Source organism: Vespa crabro, chromosome 2, assembly GCF_910589235.1.
Source record: "Vespa crabro chromosome 2, iyVesCrab1.2, whole genome shotgun sequence".
NCBI classification, from domain to species: Eukaryota; Metazoa; Arthropoda; class Insecta; order Hymenoptera; family Vespidae; genus Vespa; species Vespa crabro.
Window position 1 is genome coordinate 22190736 of NC_060956.1, and position 21080 is coordinate 22211815.

Sequence of the window (21080 nt, forward strand, 5' to 3'; positions counted from 1 at the left end):
GGTTTCATTTCAATCGACATCAATTCAAGATTACGAAGTTTAGTTCAATAAGATGTGTGAAAAAAAATCTATAAAAGGTAATTCATACATGTATGTATTTTTAATTGTTTAAACAATTGCATTTACAATTGTAGAAAAAGCTTTTTATTTGTGCATAAACTATTCTCGAAAGATACCATTCTTTAATAGGATCTTCTTCAAAGATAATAAAGTTTTTTCAATTTCATTGAATGAAACCTTTGTCTTTGAAATGAGACTTTGTTCAAATCAAAATTGTTCATGAATTACGCATGTTCTCATTGATGGCACAAAAATCATTATAAAAGGGATAGTGAGAAACAGTTTGTTTGTTCTAAATAATTCAATAGGGTTAATACACTACCGAATGTTTTTGGAAAGGTTTTTATTATTTGCTCGACAGATCATTTTATATCTCTATTCAAAAAATATAGGTTATGCAAACTTTTTTTCTTGACGCAAAACACGGTCACAAAATATAGAGTTTAAGAAAGTGTATTCAATTGAAATCGTACGCTGCTTTCATCATAGCGAAGCTCGCTCTGCGATGACGCAGCCGGTGTATCGTTAGAAATGTAATGGCAATCAATCATTTAAAAATGACATTATCAATTTATCTTATAATAGCCGTTATTGTTTTGTTAATCATCGGCTTGATAATAAAATTAGTATTTTATCGTGGCCGTCTAAGAAGCGTGGAAAATAAACATGTCGTGGTGAGTTTTCTTTAAATATAACCTCACTCGTCTGTGTTATGAAAATGGTATTATATTATATCATAATTTTTCAGATAACTGGTGGTTCCAGTGGAATTGGAAAATCTGTAGCAATCGTCGCTGCTAAGCATGGAGCACACGTAACTATCATAGCCCGTAATGTAGAAAGATTAGAAAAGGCTAAATACGAGATAATGCAAGCTTGTAAGAATAAGGATACTCAGCGGGTGGAGTATTTATCACTTGATGTAACTGAAAGCTACGAGGAGTTACAAAAGGCATTTATGGAACTCGAGAAGACCATAGGTCCCATATATATGCTAGTAAATTGTGCTGGCTCTGCTGTCTGCGCCAAAATCGAAGATACATCCACTTCTGATATACGCAAAATGATTGACTTGAATTTTCTTGGTACTTATTATTGCATCAAAGCCATCGTGCAAAGTATGAAAACTGCTAGAGATGGGATCATCGTATTAACGTCATCTCAAGCTGGTTTTATAGGTAGTACTCTTAAATGCTCAGATATGCTACCAGGGGCAATAAATATGTTAGATCAGAGTTGTTACATATGTTATATTTTTCTAGGTATCTATGGTTATTCAGCTTATTGCGGCGTCAAATTTGCATTGCGTGGTTTGGCAGAGAGTTTGGCCATGGAACTTGGTTCGCACAATATTTCTGTGACTCTCTGCTTACCTCCTGACACCGATACACCTGGTTTTGCTGAGGAAGAACTGTCAAAGTTGCTGGAAACAAAATTGATTTCTCAATCGTCAGGTTTAGTCAAACCCAATGTAATTGCGGATCAATTATTTAAAGATGCCTTGGTAAGCTTAAATGAATACTCGTTACCTGTCAACGATGAAACGCTCATATCATTTGGTTTTTGCAGAATGGCAAATTTTTTTCAACCGTTGGTATGGAAGGATTCCTTTTGTGTACAGTTTCTTGTGGGATGTCTCCGTTCACTTCGATTTTGGAGCTATTAATGCAAATAACATTAATGGGTCTCAGCAGACTGATAAGCGCATTCTATCTCATTTCATTCCAAAGAATTATTTTGAAGTGTATGAAAACTCGTGATAAGAATAAAAAGTCCGAATGAACAGCGTACTTGTATCGGTGCTGCTGCTTTCGTGATAAGAAGGATACGTGGTCCGATTGCGTCAAGAAAAAATTCGATTTACTTCAGAAAACTGAATGTATTATCATTCCATGTAATATTTATAGTGACGTCGAAATGGGAGTAATAAATGCGCATTTGAATACGATACGGATTACGCGTACACGCTGAGTCGAAAACAAACTCCCCCCCCCCCCTCCAGAGCTATGTAAGTTCTAAATACTCTTGGGGAAACGTGAGAAAAAAACATAAATAAGTAAAAAGTCCCTCAACGGTTTGGCTTACTTTTATTTAGTATCCCGTAAGTTCATAGTATAATGTTCTTCATTAAGCTTTATGGTTCTTACACACATAGAACGGGGCAGTTCTTTCTTCTCCCTTTGCCACGATAGATCGAAAACGGAAAGGTTCAAATTTGTATGTATAGCGTACCTCGACGTGGAGCTTGCTCCAAGGGCACCGTTTCGAACTGTCCTTCCTTGATACCCAGATAATTTCATCGTTATACAGATCAAAGTAAAAAGAGAAATGAATTCGTCTGGGTTTCGAAGTACAAAATAAAACTGAAAGATGATTAAAGGATGCGATGCCCTAGGAGCGTATCGCCCACACCTGTACAAAACGAGATTCAGAACTTATATACGTGTGAAAATGGCGGATAACGAAGATCTGTTTTCTTTTTTTTTTCTTCTTTTTTTTTCTTTTTTTTTTTTCTTTTTTTTTCTTTTAAACTTGCGAATCGATAATGATCGGTTTTAACATTGATTTCTTTTTTTTTTTTTTTTCTTTTTTTTCCCTTTATTATTTTTCTTGCTCAGCCATTCCGCCAGGCACTCCCGACTTTCACGCCGCTCTCTCTCACGCTCATTCTTCTTTCGTCCTCTTTTTCGCAGTCCTCGGCATCATCTCGTAGATCCTTTAAAGTTTATTCTCGTTAAACCATAAAGCGCGTAAGGTGTACGAATTAGAATCCACGAGACGAGGCTTTCTTCGAGGAATAATTTTTTTTCTCAATGTTTTCCTCTTCGTACCTCTCTTGTTTCCCCCCCACTCTCTCCCTCTCTCTCTCTCTCTCTCTCTCTTTTTTTCTCTTTTTTCTTTATTTTTATTCGACGACTTCCGCTTATTCGCTCGCTCGACAAAGTGACCTTATCTCTTTTATATTCCCTCTTGATTTCTCCGCATCGTATATTTCGTCGAACGTTCGAATTGGCAGATATGACGTATTAACGATTAATTAGACCCTTCGCTACGTGTGTTTGCCGCGTATTGTTAACGTGACGATCGTTATATCGGAGGACTCTTGAGAAATAATCAATCGCTCGTTCGATAAACAATTTCAGATCGAAGTTCCTGACGGGGGGTATCGCACTTTCGAGTTTCTTTCTTTTCCATTCCTCGAGACCCAATTGTTTTCAGGAGCTTCGATCTTTTTTGATTCTTCTTGCGTTTCATCTCGAGGAAACGCAAGAAAAATCGTTTTGTCGTCCCGAGGGTTTCGATCGATAACGAAAGTCTACTACGAGTCTCATCTTCCGTCCGATCCTTGGCAGCCAAACGTACTTTCAGCGATCGGGTTACACGCGCAAAGGAAAGAGCACTATTACCGGCAAACGATCCCAAATTGGATCATAAAACGTATTCCCTACGGTCGAATCAACGTCGAAGTTTATACGGCGAAATATTTCTCACTCTCACGAAATATAAATCGTGTAGAGATCGAAGAGAAAAAAGTTGTCAAAATCGCTCGTGGACTTCGAATCTTCTGACGTGGACAAAAAGTTTGTCTCGCGCCAAAGCGGAGATTCGTTCCTATCCTATGTTCAACGCTAAAATCTTTTCTCGGCAACCCAATTTCGAAATTCTTTCTCCTCCGAGTGCCGCTTTCGCTATTCTCTCCTCCTTCCCTCTTCCTTCTTTTCTTTTTTTCTTTTTATTTTTTATTTTTTTTTTGATCGTTCCGGGCTACCGATCAATTTTCTTCTCATTCGTTCAACCATCACGATCGAATCTTACGCGCTGATTCGACTCGTTAACGCTATCACAAAAGTTTTAACACGACTATAGACGCGTAAGAGCACATAGACGAACTTTTAGGACGGTCAAGCGTCGCTCGAATTAAATTGCTCTCTTACTCCTAACTCTCTCTCTCTCTCTCTCTCTCTCTCTCTCTCTGTCTTTCTTTCTCTCGAAATTCGTACCGCGACTCTCGGGAATCGACGTGGATCTTGGTCGATTGGACCAAGGGGAGCGGATCGAGGGCTTTCAACGTTTTTCGATCGATCGATCCTTCTCGAAACAGGTCTATGGATCGTTCGAAAATAAATTGACTTTTGGAACGCCGATAAGAAGATGTTTATAAAAGTTAGTCGATTAATTTCGATCGACGAAAAAAGCGCATATTTTGCCTCTTTCGAGTCCGCTGCCCGCTTTGGCTTCATCGAGAAAACGAAAAAACCAACGAACGACGGTGGCTTCACCGTCGTCGTACGAGAACGTAAGAATTCGCGACACTTAAGAGCTACAATAGACGTTGGTACAAAAATTCAATGCTGCCTACGACGTTATAGTTTATGTACCCTAGACGACATGTGTTGTTTGTATGTATGTTTACGTGTATCTCTGTGTATCGTGTATGCGTACATGTGTGTTTATTTATTTCTCCTCTTCGCCGTTACCATCTCATTTCGCGTTATCTCATGTTTCTCTCTCTCTCGTTCGCTCGCTTGCTCTCTTACACACACATATACTGCTTTCATTTCTTCTTCGTCGTTAACAAAGGAGCGACGAGGACGAGCACGTCACGAGTTTCCTTCTTCCACCCGGCGAGGGGAGGCCGCGCGAAAAACGCGAAACGGAGCTGCGCGTGTTTTAATTGTGGCCTCGAGGTGCTGTTGCTGCTACCACCTCCTCCTCCTCTCTATTTCTTTTATCTCCAAAGTCTACGAAGAGTGGCCTCGCGAGGCGCGGGAAGAAGGAAAAGAAGATACAAGAAGTTGTCCCCAGTCGCCCCTTTTTATTCGAAAGTGCGTCATTCGACCAACGCCTTGTCGCGTCAGTCCAACGAACCTCTCGCTATCTCTCTCTCTCTCTCTCTCTCTCTCTCTCTCTCTCTCTCTCTCTCTTTCTCTCTATCTTTCTCTCCTTATCTATCTTTCAACCGCTCGTTTGCACATTCAACGAACGCACGCTTATTCGCGACACGTTTACCCATTTTTTTATTCCTCTTGTACGCAAGACATTCACCCATTCAAGCACGCAAGTACACGCACTCGCTCGCAGAGGCACTCGCGCACGCTCTCATCTTATTATATCAGACAATATATCTTCATTTATATCCGTTTAAGTCTTACGCTAGGCGTTAATTAGTGTTACATCTAGTCGCGTGTGGCCGGCCCGTGCTATCCTCGGACCCTTTTTATCCGATTGAGGATAAACGCGTCCTACCGTTCTCGTCCTTTCTTCACCCTCCCTTCTTCCCTCTCTCTCTCTCTCTCTGCCTCTCTGACGCAATCGCGCACACGAAGAAACATGCGCGCAAATGTGTGCCACCTTCACTATCTCTTTATCGCGAGAAATTCGTATCGTCGAGAGATCAACTGCACGGAACACGACTCGTGGAAGAAAACAAAATTCACAAGAATGGACTACCGCGCGTAATCAAAATTCTTATGATTTTTACTATTGTTACGCGATTTTATGAAAGATTGAAATTGCTATTGTTCCGACGGGAAATCTCTCTCTCTCTCTCTCTCTCTCTCTCTCTCTCTCTATTTCTTTCTTTACATCTCGTAATTTTATCGTTCCCTTTCTTTTACACGATTACATCAAACCGGTTAGCACAGGCGGCCAGACCCATTCCAATGCATTTACGATCCAAAAAATTACACAGTAACGTTATTTATCTTTTTTTTTGTTTCTTTAGTGTAACACGTACGGCATATCGTTAGTTAACGTTACGTTATTTATGTACTATGTATTTACAATCACATGAATCGTAGATATTCTATACGTATCGTTCGTTTCTCTCTCTCTCTCTCTCTCTTTCTCTTACTGAATATTTTTCTTCAATCGCCGTTTCCTTCGTTACACGCTACTAAATACATCAGCCGACATCCTACGATCTTCTCGTGACACTTTCGCGACGATGCCCTCTCTTCGTCGAAGGGATCGTAACTTTCCGTTGGATGTACGTCTCTCCTTTACTCGACGAGCTGAAACTTGTTCAATACTCAACACCATTGTGCAACGTATTTGCGCGCGTACACATATACATATACATATACATATATATATATATATATTTATCTGCTCCGTTTGTATATATATAGATACCTATATATATATAGATATATATATTCATTTATATATATATATATATAATATTATAAAAAACAGTACTCTTTCTAATACTCGCGAGAATTAAGGGAAACTCACGAAAGGGCTCAATCGACAGAAAAAGAGTCCTCTTCTCAAAAAGCTGTATATCCGTCCTTGTCATTGTAGTAGCCGTCCGTGCGGATCGCGAGATACAAGATGAAAACCGTTTCTTTCTTTTCTCATTCCATCAATGAATCGATTGTTAAATGATAATAGTCAAATGAGAAAAAAAGAAAAAAAAAAAGAGAAAAGAAAAGAAAAGAAAAAAGCAAGAGATTTGACAACCTTTATACTACTAAAATCGCACGCACGCACGCACGGTTACATGACACATTTCGATGTTTCGTGTTTATACTCAATGCGCTTTTTTACAGACCATCACATTCTCGTGGATCGATACGAGAGAATCATTTCATTTTCTATTTTTTTTTTCTCCATCTTCCTCCGTCCTGCACGCTAAGTCTTTACGATAAATCTTCGTCCGAGAACAGAGAAAGAAATTAAAACGCGTTTCTTTTCAAGGAATTTTTTTTCCAATGAAAAAGATTAATTATATGATGACTTTAATTAAACGCCACGAACTTTTCGATCTCGTCGACTTTGATTAGCTTCGAGCGAAGATCACGAAAACGATCTCGGAAAAAGATCTGATATGAAGGGTCGACATCGACATTTGATATGAACGTTTTTCTTTTTTGGTTAATTAGAGGTGCTCGTCGTTTTCGTATCGATAAATCGATTTCGCTCTCGGATAAAAAAGATCTTGCCGTAGGATGGTTCGACTCGTTCGACGTTTTTGGCGTTACGTCTAATCCATCATCGAAGACGGAGGGAGGATTTTCTCGGCCCGATTGCTAAAGAAAACAAAAAAGAAAAGCAAGTAAAAAGGTTTGTAGTCGCTACGTTCTCTCGCTACGATCCTGGAATGAAAACGGTATGGACGTCGAGTATAGACACGCTTTGCTAATCGATCGCTATGGAAATATAATTAATCACATTGTCTTTACAAGTTTCATCGAACAAGTTTCAATTCTTTCGAGTGCCGTGGACGAAGTTTCTTTTGTCTTACATCATTCTCTGTTTGTTTCTCTCTCTCTCTCTCTCTCTCTCTCTCTCTCTCTCTTGCACTCTTTCGCATTATTTCACGTTATCCTTCCATCGTTAACTACCGCCGACTCGTGACTTCATCTGGTCGGTAATTAACAGAAACTACGAAACCCTTCGATGACCTCGACAGGACCTCCACGATCGTTCTAGTGACGCGCGATCATCGATTATCGGTGTTGGGGGGAGGGGGGCATCTCGTTATCGAGATCTTTATACTGCTTCTTTTTTTCTTTTTTCTTTTTCTTTTTTTTTTTTATATTTCTTTGAACTTTCTCGACAAAGACAAGAGCACGAAAACGGGAAGATCGTGATAAATATAGCGTCTAAAGCAAAGGAAATAATAATGATCGTTGTGCCATCGGTACGCTTCGCGGATATATAATTTTTCGTTGCTGAATTTGGCTTCTTTCTTCGTTCATTTTCTTTTTAAAAATAGAACGTAGGCTTATAGTCCGTCCGTAGTTTATTGAAATAATGAAATTGGCCACGATCCTCGCGTAATACGTCCTCGTATACAAGGTAGCCGGCCCGTGAGAAGTCACGGCCTGCTCAAGAAACTCGTGCGAATCCAACGAAAAATCGTCACGAGTTATTTAATACCTAAGATACTAACGGCCGGATCATACTGTCTCGATAGACGAAATGCATCTCTAATAATTTTAGAATTTCATCCCGCGGAAAGAATTTTGGACCTTGATATTGCTGATAGATTGACAAGACTGTAACTTGAAAGGGTTACTCTATAAATATGCAATATCTTGGTACCAAGATTGTTTGCTCTTTTCTACCCCTTTCCTTTTTCTATGTTTTTCCCTGTTTCTTTTTTTTTTTTTAGACCATTATTCTCCGAATGAATCGCCACTCCAACGAACGATCAACAATTAATATCTCTCACTCTCCGATTATCATTTCGGCTCGCTTGCAAAAAAAAAAAAAAAAAAAAAGAAAAGAAAAAGTGAGCGGTCAGTCTTCAGCGACGAAACGATAGAAACGATGATCGTTCTTCTTCGAACTCGTCGATTCTCGTCTTCGTTTCTTTTCATCTTTCGCGTGTCCGTACAAAAGTTTTCGATTCTCTCGAGCCTGCTCTTCTCCTCGAATTCTCGTCAGATCCTAACTTTAACGCTTTTCAAGCTTCTTTTCGATATTGAACGATCGATGGAAATCTTTATTCCTATCTCTCTCTCTCTCTCTCTCTCTCTCTCTCTCTCTCTCTCTCTCTCTCTCTCTCTCTCTCTCTCTCTCTCTCTCTCTCTCTCTCTCTCCTTCCCGAGAAATCCCTTCGACGTGAGGTTAAGAGACAAAGCGTTTCATGGCCGAAGATAATCGATTCTCGCGCGCACGCTCGCTAGCTCGCTCGCTCGTTCGTGCTTGGTCCTTCCCGATGATCCTGATTATCGTTCCGGCATGAAGTAAGATGGATTTTTCGAGTAAAGGACCATGACGGCCAGGAGGACGAGGATGTAGTTTCGACTTCCGTGACTCGAGTAGAGCGTGACCACTCCTACGAACCACCAAAACGTATGACAACCGCAAGGAGCCGAGCTAATTCCCCTTTGGATCGCCGCCGGATGTTCTCCTGAAAATAAACGCTTTCATTTGGTAAATCTTTCTAAATAAGAGAAAGAAAAAGGAAGTAACGAATGCCGACTCACCGTTCAAAACATGAAGTTGCACGCTGGCACTGTCCAAATTACTCGGACTGCAGGTATAATTACCGGAATCCTCTCGCCTGGCGTTGCGAATCACGAGGCTGCTAACCGTATCGTGATCGATCCTTTTAGTCTGTATGTCGATCTTACCCTGCTGATAATTGAGAACGCGATCGCCCTCGTGATACCAGAAGACGTAGAACGGCCCCTCGAGAGATTGCTTTATCATGCAACGTATTGCGACCGTGCTTCCAGTTTTCACGTACATGTCCCGGTCTCCCAGGATCTCGATTTTTGGCACTAAAATATCAAAAAGGTACCGAACGTATTTCCATTATCCATCCTCTCCTGCCGTTAAATCATTTATTAAGCATTTCTTTCCTTTCTTCCTTTTTCATTTTCCTTTACGATCATTATCGTCGAGGTATCCCTTGAGCGTTAAAAAAGTTTAGCGTTCGTCTTAACGATCGAACGCGGCAAACTTTTTCATCGAACGGAAGTGAGGAAAAGCGAAAGTGTACCGTCGCGCTAAACGAACGCTTTACTTTCGTTCGCTTAATCGCTCGTAAGTCCGCTCGTAAAAAAAAAAAGAAAAAAAAGAAAGAAAGAAAGGAAAAAGAGAAGAAGAAAAAATTCGTTCGAAAGGAATAAAACACGAGAGAGGTAAAAGGCTCGAGAGTTCCACTTGGCAAGGCTCACCGACGATGTTGAGCTTGATAATGTGGCTCTTCTTCGGATCCGTCGAGATTTGGCACTCGTATTCGCCCTCGTCCCGTGCCTGGACGTATTTCACCTGCAACGTCCAAGTGTCGGACGCGTCCGCGAAGATCGCCTGGAACCTCTCGTCGGGGATGAACATGGTCCTATCCACGGATAGTATGTGCGAGTCTCTTCTCCTGATCCACGAGACCTTATCAATTTATTCGAATTAATTACTCGAAAGGTAATATTACTCCTTATTTTTATAAATACCTACCTATATACATGTAAGAAAAAAAAAAAGCAAATGAAGAAACGAAACAATCGATCTACGTTAAAAAGGAAGCGTGCATTTTAATGTCATGGATAAATTCCTGACTCGATTAAAAATAAGACAAGCTCGTATACACATCGTATCGTCATATTATATCACTCCCTTCGTTTTCTACTCTTGTCAGGAAATACTCTGTCCGAGTAGTAAAAAGAAAATTCGTCGAAACGAAGGAAATTTCCGCTTCGCCAGTCACGATCACAAATCATCCCGGTAACCTCCTGGCTCATATATTTATTCTGAAGAGGCAGTACGAAGAAAAAAGAAAAAAAGAAAAAAAAGAAAAAGGAACGAGGAAGAAGGTAGAATATAAATATAAGCTAGGGTAAGAAGGAAACCTCGTCGTTAGGTAGCCGCGATCGATCTTTCTCTCTCAACCCTCTCTCCGACCCTTTTCATATCTTAATGTATCGTCCATCGACCGGATATTTAAGCGAGTCTACGTGCCGCGATAACTCGGACCTGTCGTACATACATACATACTTAAATACGTATCTACGTGGAAGGCACAAAGGGAAGGAACATTTAATTTCTCGAACGATAAGCATCCGGTAGTATCACGGAGCAAGGTCCTTAAATTCCTTAAAGTAACGCGCGTTTTCCAAGACGATTATACGAGAGTCGCGTGTCGTCGTACGCTTTGTCGTCGTTGGCAGAACTCTCGTTCTTTCCTTTTCTCTTTCTAAATACACACCAAAGCTCGCGAGTCTAAAAGTTCTTTAACGAGAGATACGGGAGGGACGTTCCATTCTCGGCACGAGTAACTTTTATCGTCTCTCCTCTCGTTCTCGTTTCGTCTCGTTCGAACGACGAGATCTTCAAAAATAATCGTATCAACGTCTCGAATTCGGCCTCTTGAGCGAAGATACAGAATCAATTTCCTACGAAGACATTATACGTATTATCATTTCTTTATCCGATCGAAGATTTGTTCCGCGAGTCCTACTCTCGTTACTTCTTTATCTTTCCAAGTACTATACGAATTACGAACCATTTACTATACCTGACACATACTTTCCGAGATACGTTATATAATCGTTATATTCGTACAATATATAAACGTATTACTCGGTTACGCGCCACCTCTCTACCACTGTGAACTATTTGCGGCCTTTAAGTCGGCCAACGCGCGTGAACCGAAGAGAGTATTTTTATCCTGCGCATCGTGAAAAATCAAAGCAAGGTCGAAGCTTTTCGAGCCATCGTCTTGCGTGTCGTGCGTTCACGCGCGATAAGGATCGACGTCGATAAGAGAAAAATAATCGTGCCGCTTTGTGGCTATGCCACATTGCGGATCATACCTCGGAGGTATGATCCGCATCATACCTCGGAAAGGAAAGAAAGAAAAAGAAAGAGGAGAAAAAATGTTTGGAATTAAAACGTCTGTGTCGATCGGCGTTTAAAAAGAAGAAAAAGAAACGGAGAGATATGTCCTGAAAACGCGTGCACTTAAACAAGTGCAAATTTTTAGGGAGTTCCCGAGATATAATGAGCCTTGAGAAAAGCTTTTCCGTGTGCTCGACGCTCGAGTATAAGAAAAAAGATCGGTAATCGTCGGAACGTCGAAAATGGATCGATAACCGGTATATATGTTCTTTCGACGAGCACACGAAGCCATTTCGAGACGACGCAAATTAACGTCAGACTCAGAGGGAAGTTGTCAAGGTTAAAGAGAAGAAATGAAAACAAAAAAAAAGAAATGGAATACTCAACGTCGACCTACCGATTTGTTACCGAGCTGTCGTACTTTGCACGGTAGATACGCATGAGAGCCTAGCTGCGCCGTTATGTTCGTAGGTGAGTTCGAGTCGAAATACGGACCCGTGTAAATCCCGTCGAACCTCTTCACCAAGGAATGCGATCTGGTGCTCACACCTGAAACATCGGATATCGATTTTCTCGTTAGTAAACGTTCGACTCGATTTTAGAACCGAGACGTAGATACGTATGTGTATGTACATAGATATAGATAGGAAGACACGCCGAGAATCTCGTTTACGTCTTCCCCTCTAGGTAGAGACCCTTGTACGGATTCATTTGGAATCGACTTCTCCTTGACAAGAGACTGCGAGCTGTTAACGCAGCAGCCAGCCGAAAAAAAGCTCAAAGGAGATATGGAAACGTAACGTGACCACGGTATAATAACGCGAACGCAAAGGGCTCTTGATGATTCCGTCGTTGGAACAAAGCGCCCGAGCTTCGAGTATAATTACATGAGGCGCAACGAGGGTAGAGCAGGTAGACGGGGGTTATATTCCGCGGTTAAAATATACACGAAAGTGTCTGTGCTCCACGTCGGCACCACCATCACCATTGCCATTAACTGGAACGGCGCTACGATCTCTGCATTAGGAAGGGATTAAAAGGAACAAAGCTAGAATTACGCTTTCCTTTGTTATCCTTTCCGAGAGAGAAAAAGTATATAAAGGGTTTGTCCTCTGCCCGAGGGTACGTTTCTTCGGATAAAAAGTGCAGTACAACGCCTAAAACATTTTCCCCTAGCATTCCAATTACTTTCGTACGAGCGCATCGTCCTGGCACCTTTTACCGGGCACCTTTTACCTTTCTTTTGCGTTTCTCTGTGCTCTTGTACGCGTAAGCATAAGTGACGACAAAACGAAAGAGAACGAAAGAAAGGACTAGTCTCGCGTTTTCACTGGTCTAGCTCGTACAAAAATGCTTCGCGAAAGAAATCCTATCAGGACCCTGCCAAGTTACCTCAGGGAAATGGATACTAATCCGGGGGATCTTGATCCGAGAAATTCAAAGGCGTATCAGGAGCTTTCGCCTCGAGGGATCGCGCGGGCTTCGTTCCAACGACCTTGAATATATCGTTTCCTGCGTTACAGTCGCGGTAATACTAAAGCAAGTGCATTCTACTATAATTCTACATTCCTTCCTAGACGCGATCGATTTACGATTATTTCATCGACATCCTACCTACATCCTACGACATGTTTACAGATAGTCTCTCTTATGGAGATACTTTTCAACGCCATAGAGTACTACTATTGCGCCTGCTATAACGTTATATTCTTGGTCCAATTTTGCATTTTACGATAATAACGGAACGTGGTTAAAATTAAAATAAAAATATCGACGAATTCTACTTTCAGTTTCGCGTAGCGTTTAATATCCAATCGACCTATCGAAGTTTTCTGAATAAAAAGAGGACGGGAAGGGGGAAAAAATGGGAACGATAACGATCCAGTTTGCTGGGATACTCGGAACTGGGTCTCGTTAGCGTAGCGAGTAGTCGAAAGTTGGGTCTTTGTGTGCGCATCGGTGGCAACGCGAAGGAAAGTCTACCGATATGATTGGGCGTCATTATTCTTCCGGAGCGGACGAGGCTGCTTGCTCGGAAGAGCCGATCCTAGATGGTCCGTATGTGACGACGTGCATGCTTGACACAAATACGCGTAATTTCTCGTGGAAAGCTTCAAGAACGGATCGATGGGAAGGAGATAAGAGAAGGGAGATAAGAGATAAGAGTCTATGGTACGACGAAAAAAGTTAAGATGGCCGATGACTACCGTCGGTCCGTTCGACTATGTTCGACAATGGAAAAAATCTCTTTCAAGGTGAACGATTAAACGCATCGATTGCTACTGAAGGTCGCCGATCGATTATCAGATTTTTTTTTCCCTTCGACATTTAGACCGTGTTGAAGGGATGTGCATCAACCGATATAAGATATTTATTATAAGCTAACGCAGAGTGATCATTATGTTCAAACGCTCATTGTTAATCGTAATATCGAAACGCGGTAAATGCATTTCTTAATGCGTATCTGTCATCGAGCAGGAAGAGTTTCGAGCGTGTACGAGAGGGAACGAAGGATACCGCGTCAAAATATACCAGGGATATGCGCATCGAACGCGGAGAAGGCAGCCGTTTTGCAGAATACTCGATTCGGTACAAAGAATCCCAAGGGATGTAAAATCTACGCAGAGGCGCGCACGCGCCTGTTCGCGATTCTCTCTTTCTTTCTTTATTTTCCTCTTTCCTTTCTCTCTCTCTCTCTCTCTCTCTCTTTCACTGCCACCCCATCGAAATAATTTGCCTATCCGCAAGAAAAAGGGGCCACACACAAACAGCGGTTCTACATACACAACGTTGCTCTCTGAGACACATTTTTCATTTCAGCCCTCGGAGGCATGACTCTCTCTCTCTCTCTCTCTCTCTCCCTTTCTCTCCCTTTCTCTCGTCAAGACTGTCGTAAATGCTCCGAGCAAGGGACATGGAGGAAGACGTGTGCCACTCTAGCGAGGGTAAAGAAATCGCTTCTCGTCCTTTCCAGACGAAGGGAGACACTAGAAAATAAGAGAGAGAGAGAGAGAGAGAGAGAGAGAGAGAGAGAGAAAGAGAGGGACGGGGAAGAAAGGACGATCCGAAACTAATTTTCCAGCGGGAAGAAAACGGTAAGCCTTGGGTATAATCTCTTTTGATTTTCATCGAAGCGTTTCATTCGGGAAATCATAGCCATCCGTGATTTGTCATCGTTACGTTAATACGTCGAAGGAAGAGGAGGATGAAAAGTATCATAGAATTTGGAGGGTTCGTAAAAAAATGTATTATTCGATAAGTTCCAAGAGCGAGAAATCGAGCGCGAAAAAAGACTGGGAGATTATGTAAGAGAAAGAAAAGGAAGTAAATTTCTTGGAAATGAAAGGAAGATTCGTTGTAAGGTATATTTCCCTGGAGATGGTGAGTCGAGCCGACGTAAAAAGCGACGAGGGTCGCCGGGAGGTTGCGTCCTCCTTTTCACTTTATTAGAATGACACGTACGCACGTTGCTCGTGCAACTTTACGACGTCGTCACGTAGATCCAAACCGCTGCATGAATCTAGATTTAGGAGATAGTCTCCTTAAATCGCTGACTCTCGATTTTTATTATAGGTCCTTCGTGACGAGTCCTTCTTTTTCTCTACCTTGCAAATCATTGCCGCGTAAGCGAACAAAAATCTTCGCGGTCTTTGCGTGTAACAATCTTTTTTAATTCTTTTCTTATTTATTTATTTTTTTTTCCCCTTCATATCGAACAAAGGAATTTAAAGGAGAAAAATGTCTATACTTTTATTTGTCATTAACGTAATTCTTTCTCTTCCTCGTTGGCACATTCTCGAGTCGATAAAAAGTCGCGAAATAAGAGAAAACTCGATCGAGCGAACGATAGGGGGATGCACGACGAAGAGTTGGTGCTGATGTGCCTGGTCACGAAGTAATGCGTTGCGGTAAGTCACGGGTCATTTATCAATTTAACGCGATTATACTAGCTGTAGCTAATAAACGTTGATACGTTACCATCGTACTAAACTTTTCTACGTTAAGTCGAGCAATTGCAATGAAATGCGATGGGATCTGAGTTTGAAATGAAAAATGGAATTTTTCCATCGGACGAAAACGTAATAAAGGACGGTGGTGCGTTGCGCCGTTCCAACATATTCTCGAAAAGGATTTCGTATTCTTGGAATTAGCATTGGCGATAAGAAGCTAACGAACACGCGAGTTTGCTCGGTAGTCTCTGGTCGGCACGTTCTTCGAACTGATTTTCCATAGAGTCAGGCACACGTCGTTGCCACGACAGCATCGAAGGCCTAGCAGAAAGGAGAAAGGGACACGGATGGCAGAGGAGGAGAAAGAGGAAGTATGTGTGAGAGAGAGAGAGAGAGAGAGAGAGAGAGAGACGAGAGAGACGTACGCGCGCGCGCACCGAAGCTCGGAGGAAAAGCTCACTCGGCTAATCACCGTGAAGCATAATCGGCTGTTGCGGCGCATCGTGCCGCTGCTCGAACTCGTTTTATTCCATTAACTCGATGATAGAATAATCCTCTCAATGTGGATAGAATTGCTTTTGAATACGTAATTCGAATATATTAAGGATTCTATAAAATGATCTTTATCGAGAATCATTCGATCGGTCTAAATTCGGATTTCTTAACATCCAACATTATCATTCTCGCGAGGCAAATTCGTATGGCCAAACGCCGTTTCGTGTTCTTTACACAGATATTATGGACAAGGACTAGGATCAAAAACGATTACTTAATTTAAAGAATTCGTTCAAGATTTACAATGAACTCGTAAGATGGATCCGATAAACGTCTTACCAATTATTATCGATTTATCGACGAATAAACCAAATGGAAATTTGACGATATTTTATATACCAGAAGAAATTCTAAACTAGAGAAAAAATCTCGCTATTGAATATTTCCGAGTTAACTCGATGAATCGTTCTTTTATACTCGAATCGTTTTCTTTCTATGTAACAGAATGACAATCCTTCAAGCATTAGATCAGGATTGAGAAATAAGTTTCATTGACGCATACGTCCGCCGAGTATTCTGAATAATAGTTACGTTGAAAGATGTCGAAAGATCAACATAAAAAGTCGTTCGATACTTTACAATGGTGGAAGAGGAAAAAAAGACGAGAGCATTGTCATCTCATTGGTGCGAAAGCATTGTACGCGTTTGCCTCGTTAGAAAAATTCTCGATGTTGGGACGAGCGTGCATAAAATTGCAAGCAACTTTGCGTAACCTTTAGACGACAAGAATGTCATAGCGACGACGTACGGCAATATCGAAATACACGTAAGGGAATAAAGTTCCCCGAGTTCGACTGCATCGCGATCGATGCAACGAACGAAAGGATGAATAGGTATATAAATATTTTTGTTTTAAATTATTATTATCATTATTAGTAAACAAGCGATTAGCGGGGTCAAGGAAATTATTAAGGGAGTCGAACGAACGTCGAGAAAGTTCGCGCCACCGAGATAAAACGGGTCTTTTAAAAGAGACAACGGGCGAGATGAAAAATACATCCGAATCGATTTTGATGAAACTAGACAGGTCGTAGCGAGGTCGAAAAATAGCTTGAAAATCCAACTGCATCGGGGTTGATGCAGCGAAAACGTGGAATCGATATACGCGCTCGTGAACGACGTCACGAGATAGGAAAAGAAAGAGTCTCTCCGCCCCCGACGATGGAATCATCTCGTCGACACGGTAACCCCACGGGGGAGGAGAGAAAAAGAGAGAAATGCAGAAGAGATCGAAGATAAAAAGATATGGATAATAAGAAGGATGAGGAGAAAAAGAAAACCGGAGAACGAAGATAGATAGATAGGTAGAGAGAGAGAGAGAGAGAGAGAGAGAGAGAGAGAGAGAGAGAGAGAGAGAGATGGAGGGTGTAAGGGAGGGCGCAAAGAGGAGGAGGGCGACTTACAATGCCGCGGCGCGACAAACAAGGGTGGCGCTAGATACAATCCTGGACCGGGTCCGGAACCAACCTCCCTCGCGTTCTCTTGTCCCTACTTTTCTCTCCTAGTCTTTTCGATATTCTCGACTTCTTTTTTTCTTTCGATCCTAAAAGGATCATCGATCTCGAGTGTTCATGCGAATCTCGTTGTCTGAAGAAGTACTCGAAACGAAAGTGAGACGAACAAAAGAGACGGAGATAGATGGTGATGGTAGTGGTGATGAACGATAAAAGACGGACACGCGTGCGAAAACGCGCGAGAACGTATGCACGCGACGCGCACGGAGACAACAACACAGCTACACCCGAAAATCCGATCGATCCACCACCCGAGCACCAACTTCTCCCTCTCCCTCTCTCTCTCTCTCTCTCTCTTCCTCTTTTCTATCTTGGCCATACGAATCCAGAGATCTTCGAATTCTGTCCTCTTTGCGTTCACGAGATTTATAAGGGAAAGTCGTAATTTGACTCATCCCCACCCATTTTCATCGATCCTCCTCTCGATCCTTCATTTTTTTTTTTTCAATCTTACCGGTAATACCCAAAAGGATCCAACAGACGAGGCACAGGACGTAATAGTTGACGTAAGAGGATCTCCTCATGATGACGACGACAACGACGACGACGACGATGACGGCGACGACGACGACGACGACAACGTGGATGTCTTCGACTGATGGTCAACTGACATCTCACAGCGCGCACCACACCGTCCTGGTGCACCACGCCACTCTCTAGCCTGTTATTTCTCTCTCTCTCTCTCTCTCTCTCTCTCTGTATTGCTCGCGCGCGCGTTCAATGCTTTTCTCTCTCTCTTTCTCGCTCTCTTTCTCTCAGTTTCTCCTAATCCTTCGTCATCTCACCGCGTTCGTTCTCCGCAGTCGGTGTCGCTACCAGACGTCGTTCATGTCTTTCTTCTTCCTCTTTCTCTTTCCACAGCCTTTACAAATCTCCACCGACAGCGACACCTTCTCGTAATATTCTTTCCCTCTTTCGTTTCCTCAACTCTAATGAAAAAGTTTCTACCTTATCCAATTGGCACCTTTGCGACGACACTGTATCACATATTATGTTACGTCGCGTAAACGATACGTTGCCGTTGGTAATATTCGACACGAAAAAAAAAAACGAGCCAAGTCTCTGTTGTTTCTAAATTCTTATTCGTCGTGCGAAAGATCTCTCGAGCCCTTTATATTTCTTTTTCTTTCTTCCTCGTTTATACACTTACGGAGGGCAGCGTAGCCTCCGGATAACGCACGGCCGAGTTTTGCGTACAGGTCGTCTGCGGTTCGTCGTCCCGGGCGAAGCTCTGAAACCGCCGGGCCTCCGGTGGCACTGCCCGCGCCCGCCCGGGGATTCCGCGCAGGCGTCCTCTCTCTCTCTACTCCGCCGATCACTCAGCCTCCTCCTCCTTCTCTTCCTCCTTCTGCTGCTTCTCTTCTTGGTCGCCGCGCGTCTACCGCCTCACCAGCAATCCCCACCATCTTCTTCATCTACTTCTTCTTCTTCCTCCTCCTCCTCCTCCTCGTCCTCGTCCTCTTCTTCTTCTCCGACTCCTTCCACGATGTGGCCTATGTCCTTCTCCATGCCGTTCCTCGCACCTTCGCTTACTACCCTCGGCTCATCGAATCAATCCCTCTTTTCTCCGACTTGTTCTCTTTCTCCTCTACTCTCTTCGATGCTCCTGCACTCTTTAACGCTTACCCTTCTAGACTCCATCTATCTTCTATCTTTGTTTATTCAAAGGCAGACCTACCAATTTGATGTTATCGAGCTTATACTTCGATTATCTTTTTGCTTTTATTCGAAACACTTTATTCGAGTTTGGCCTTTCGCGTTAGCTACGAGGTTCCGAACGAGATAGCCGGCTGGTACAAACGACGTCGCTTCTTTAATACTTGGCCTCGTAACGAGCACGATTTTCGAGTGTTTCCAGATTGCTAAAAGCAGAAAAAGTATAATAGCCGGTCGCACTGACGTCAGAGACACCGGTCGTAATATTATGCCGTGTGCGGTTAATTACGAGGATACCTAGTCGCGATATATTTGCGTCTACCTGAGCCATTTTGGTTCGTAAATAATTTTAACGTGTCAACGCGTTTGAACTTTGCCCCGTGTTAATCACTCCTTCTCTTTCTTTATGAGATTACCTTTTAACAAGTCGTCGGTGCTCTTTCAAAACTTTTGGAATTTAATTTCAATCGATAAATATCTTTAGAATAATTGTTTGACGCATCGGCGACCGAGATGAATAACGGGAGGAAGCGAAAGGATGCATTATGCGATCACGCGCTTCGAGATAAAACAAAGTTGGTATAAGGTCGCTAGATAAAATGTATTTATAAGCGTTATTATATCGGGCGTCGGTGCATATTGCATTTGACGTACATACTTGTACATATACGAGAATAATATGCACGTTTCATCGCGAGCCCGGCATTTACTCGATCACTTTACAAAAGTAGATTTTCTTTTTTTATTCCTTTTTGCTTTTTTTTCGTTTTTTCTTTTCCCCATGGTGTCCGCGGGCATCGTGATCGCTGGCGGTAACGATTACTCTTTCCGAGAAAAAGCGCGAAAATAAAAATCCTCTGCTTCTGCTATTGTTCGGATAATTGTCACCAACGTGGATACGTCACTTCTTTGTATACTCGTCTCTTTATACGTTACATGTACTTCGTTCGAGAGTCCTTTTGCGACGAGCGTTTTACCGAAATTAAAAGTTTACTCGAGTCTCGTACGACGGAAAGTCGAATATTTTCCATGCGACGAATATAATACTTTCTTTCAAAGGGAAAATGACGATAAAGAGAACGGAGATGCTTCTTCCTCGATGCTTTTTCAAACTTTCATGTTCCTTACGATTCTCATTTCCTCGCGCATCCTCTTCTGCGGAGACGTATCTCTTGGGTCCAATTTGACGGGTTCTTATAGTGTTAACTTTATCTTGCTCGACGATTCCTCGTCACGGAGTACCCACTTTACGCTTTTCAGGCGAACTTATGAACGGACGAACGACTTTCTTTTCTCTCATTTTTCTCTCAAATTCCTTAGATATTTGCATCCTTTCCAACGTTTGTCGTCTTCGAAGAATCGACTTCGTTTGAGAAAAGTTCCGCCGAGATGCTAATTCTTATTCGAACGTTCTATATTTCTCGTCTCATTCGTATATATTTATGCTCGCACAGATTCCTTTTCAACGAATCCCTTCGTTCTCTTCGTTAAAATATAATAAAAATTCAATCGACTCGATCGCGATTGGGTTGCATCTTATCAAATGTTTCCGCCTAATTTTTTTTCTTTTCTCGACTCATCGATTATTCGATCGCTTCCTTGTTGACTTGATAAAAGGGTTAGTTCAATATAGGTATATCATCGAATAACTCAGCGAAGACTTAACCCCCGATAAAATCAGCCAACTTCTTTGCGCGAAGTCGAGCGCTTGGCTCTTCGTTGAAGATTGGAAAATTTCAGTTTCCGCTTCTACCAAAGTTCCGTTAAATCGCGATACAAAATTAATTAGCCGCGTCGAAGGGTAAAGGTAGGACGAGCGAGCTAGTATAGCGGTGTGACGTCTGAAAGATGCGATAAAATAGAAAGTTAAACTTTATATCGAGGAAATTGAATAATGAGAGGAGAAACACTTTCAATTTTCAAGAAAGATATCCACGTTCTCGTTTCCCAACGTATCCGGGATATTTTCGATCGCTGATTCGTCGAGATCAGGAATTTTCGAGCGAGAAGAAAATCTTCCAAAGATGCGAAGCTAGAGTGTGGAAGAAAG

The 21080-nt window shown here is 42.1% G+C and overlaps 2 protein-coding genes across 2 annotated transcripts; one reads left to right on the top strand and one right to left on the bottom strand.

The window, feature by feature from the left end:
- Nucleotides 1-200: 200 nt before the first annotated feature.
- On the top strand, nt 201-2008 carry LOC124432866 (3-ketodihydrosphingosine reductase). Its single transcript, XM_046982138.1, has 4 exons — nt 201-734; nt 809-1238; nt 1323-1564; nt 1630-2008. The coding sequence occupies exons 1-4, from the start codon at nt 597-599 to the stop codon at nt 1840-1842; spliced, it is 1023 nt and encodes a 340-aa protein (XP_046838094.1). The 5' UTR covers nt 201-596; the 3' UTR covers nt 1843-2008.
- A 122-nt stretch (nt 2009-2130) lies between these two features.
- LOC124432867 (neurotrimin-like) lies at nt 2131-18781 on the bottom strand. Its single transcript, XM_046982139.1, has 5 exons — nt 17829-18781; nt 11753-11904; nt 9699-9909; nt 9003-9299; nt 2131-8926 (listed from the first exon to the last, which is right to left on the bottom strand). The coding sequence occupies exons 1-5, from the start codon at nt 17896-17898 to the stop codon at nt 8742-8744; spliced, it is 915 nt and encodes a 304-aa protein (XP_046838095.1). The 5' UTR covers nt 17899-18781; the 3' UTR covers nt 2131-8741.
- Between the last annotated feature and the right edge of the window lie 2299 nt (nt 18782-21080).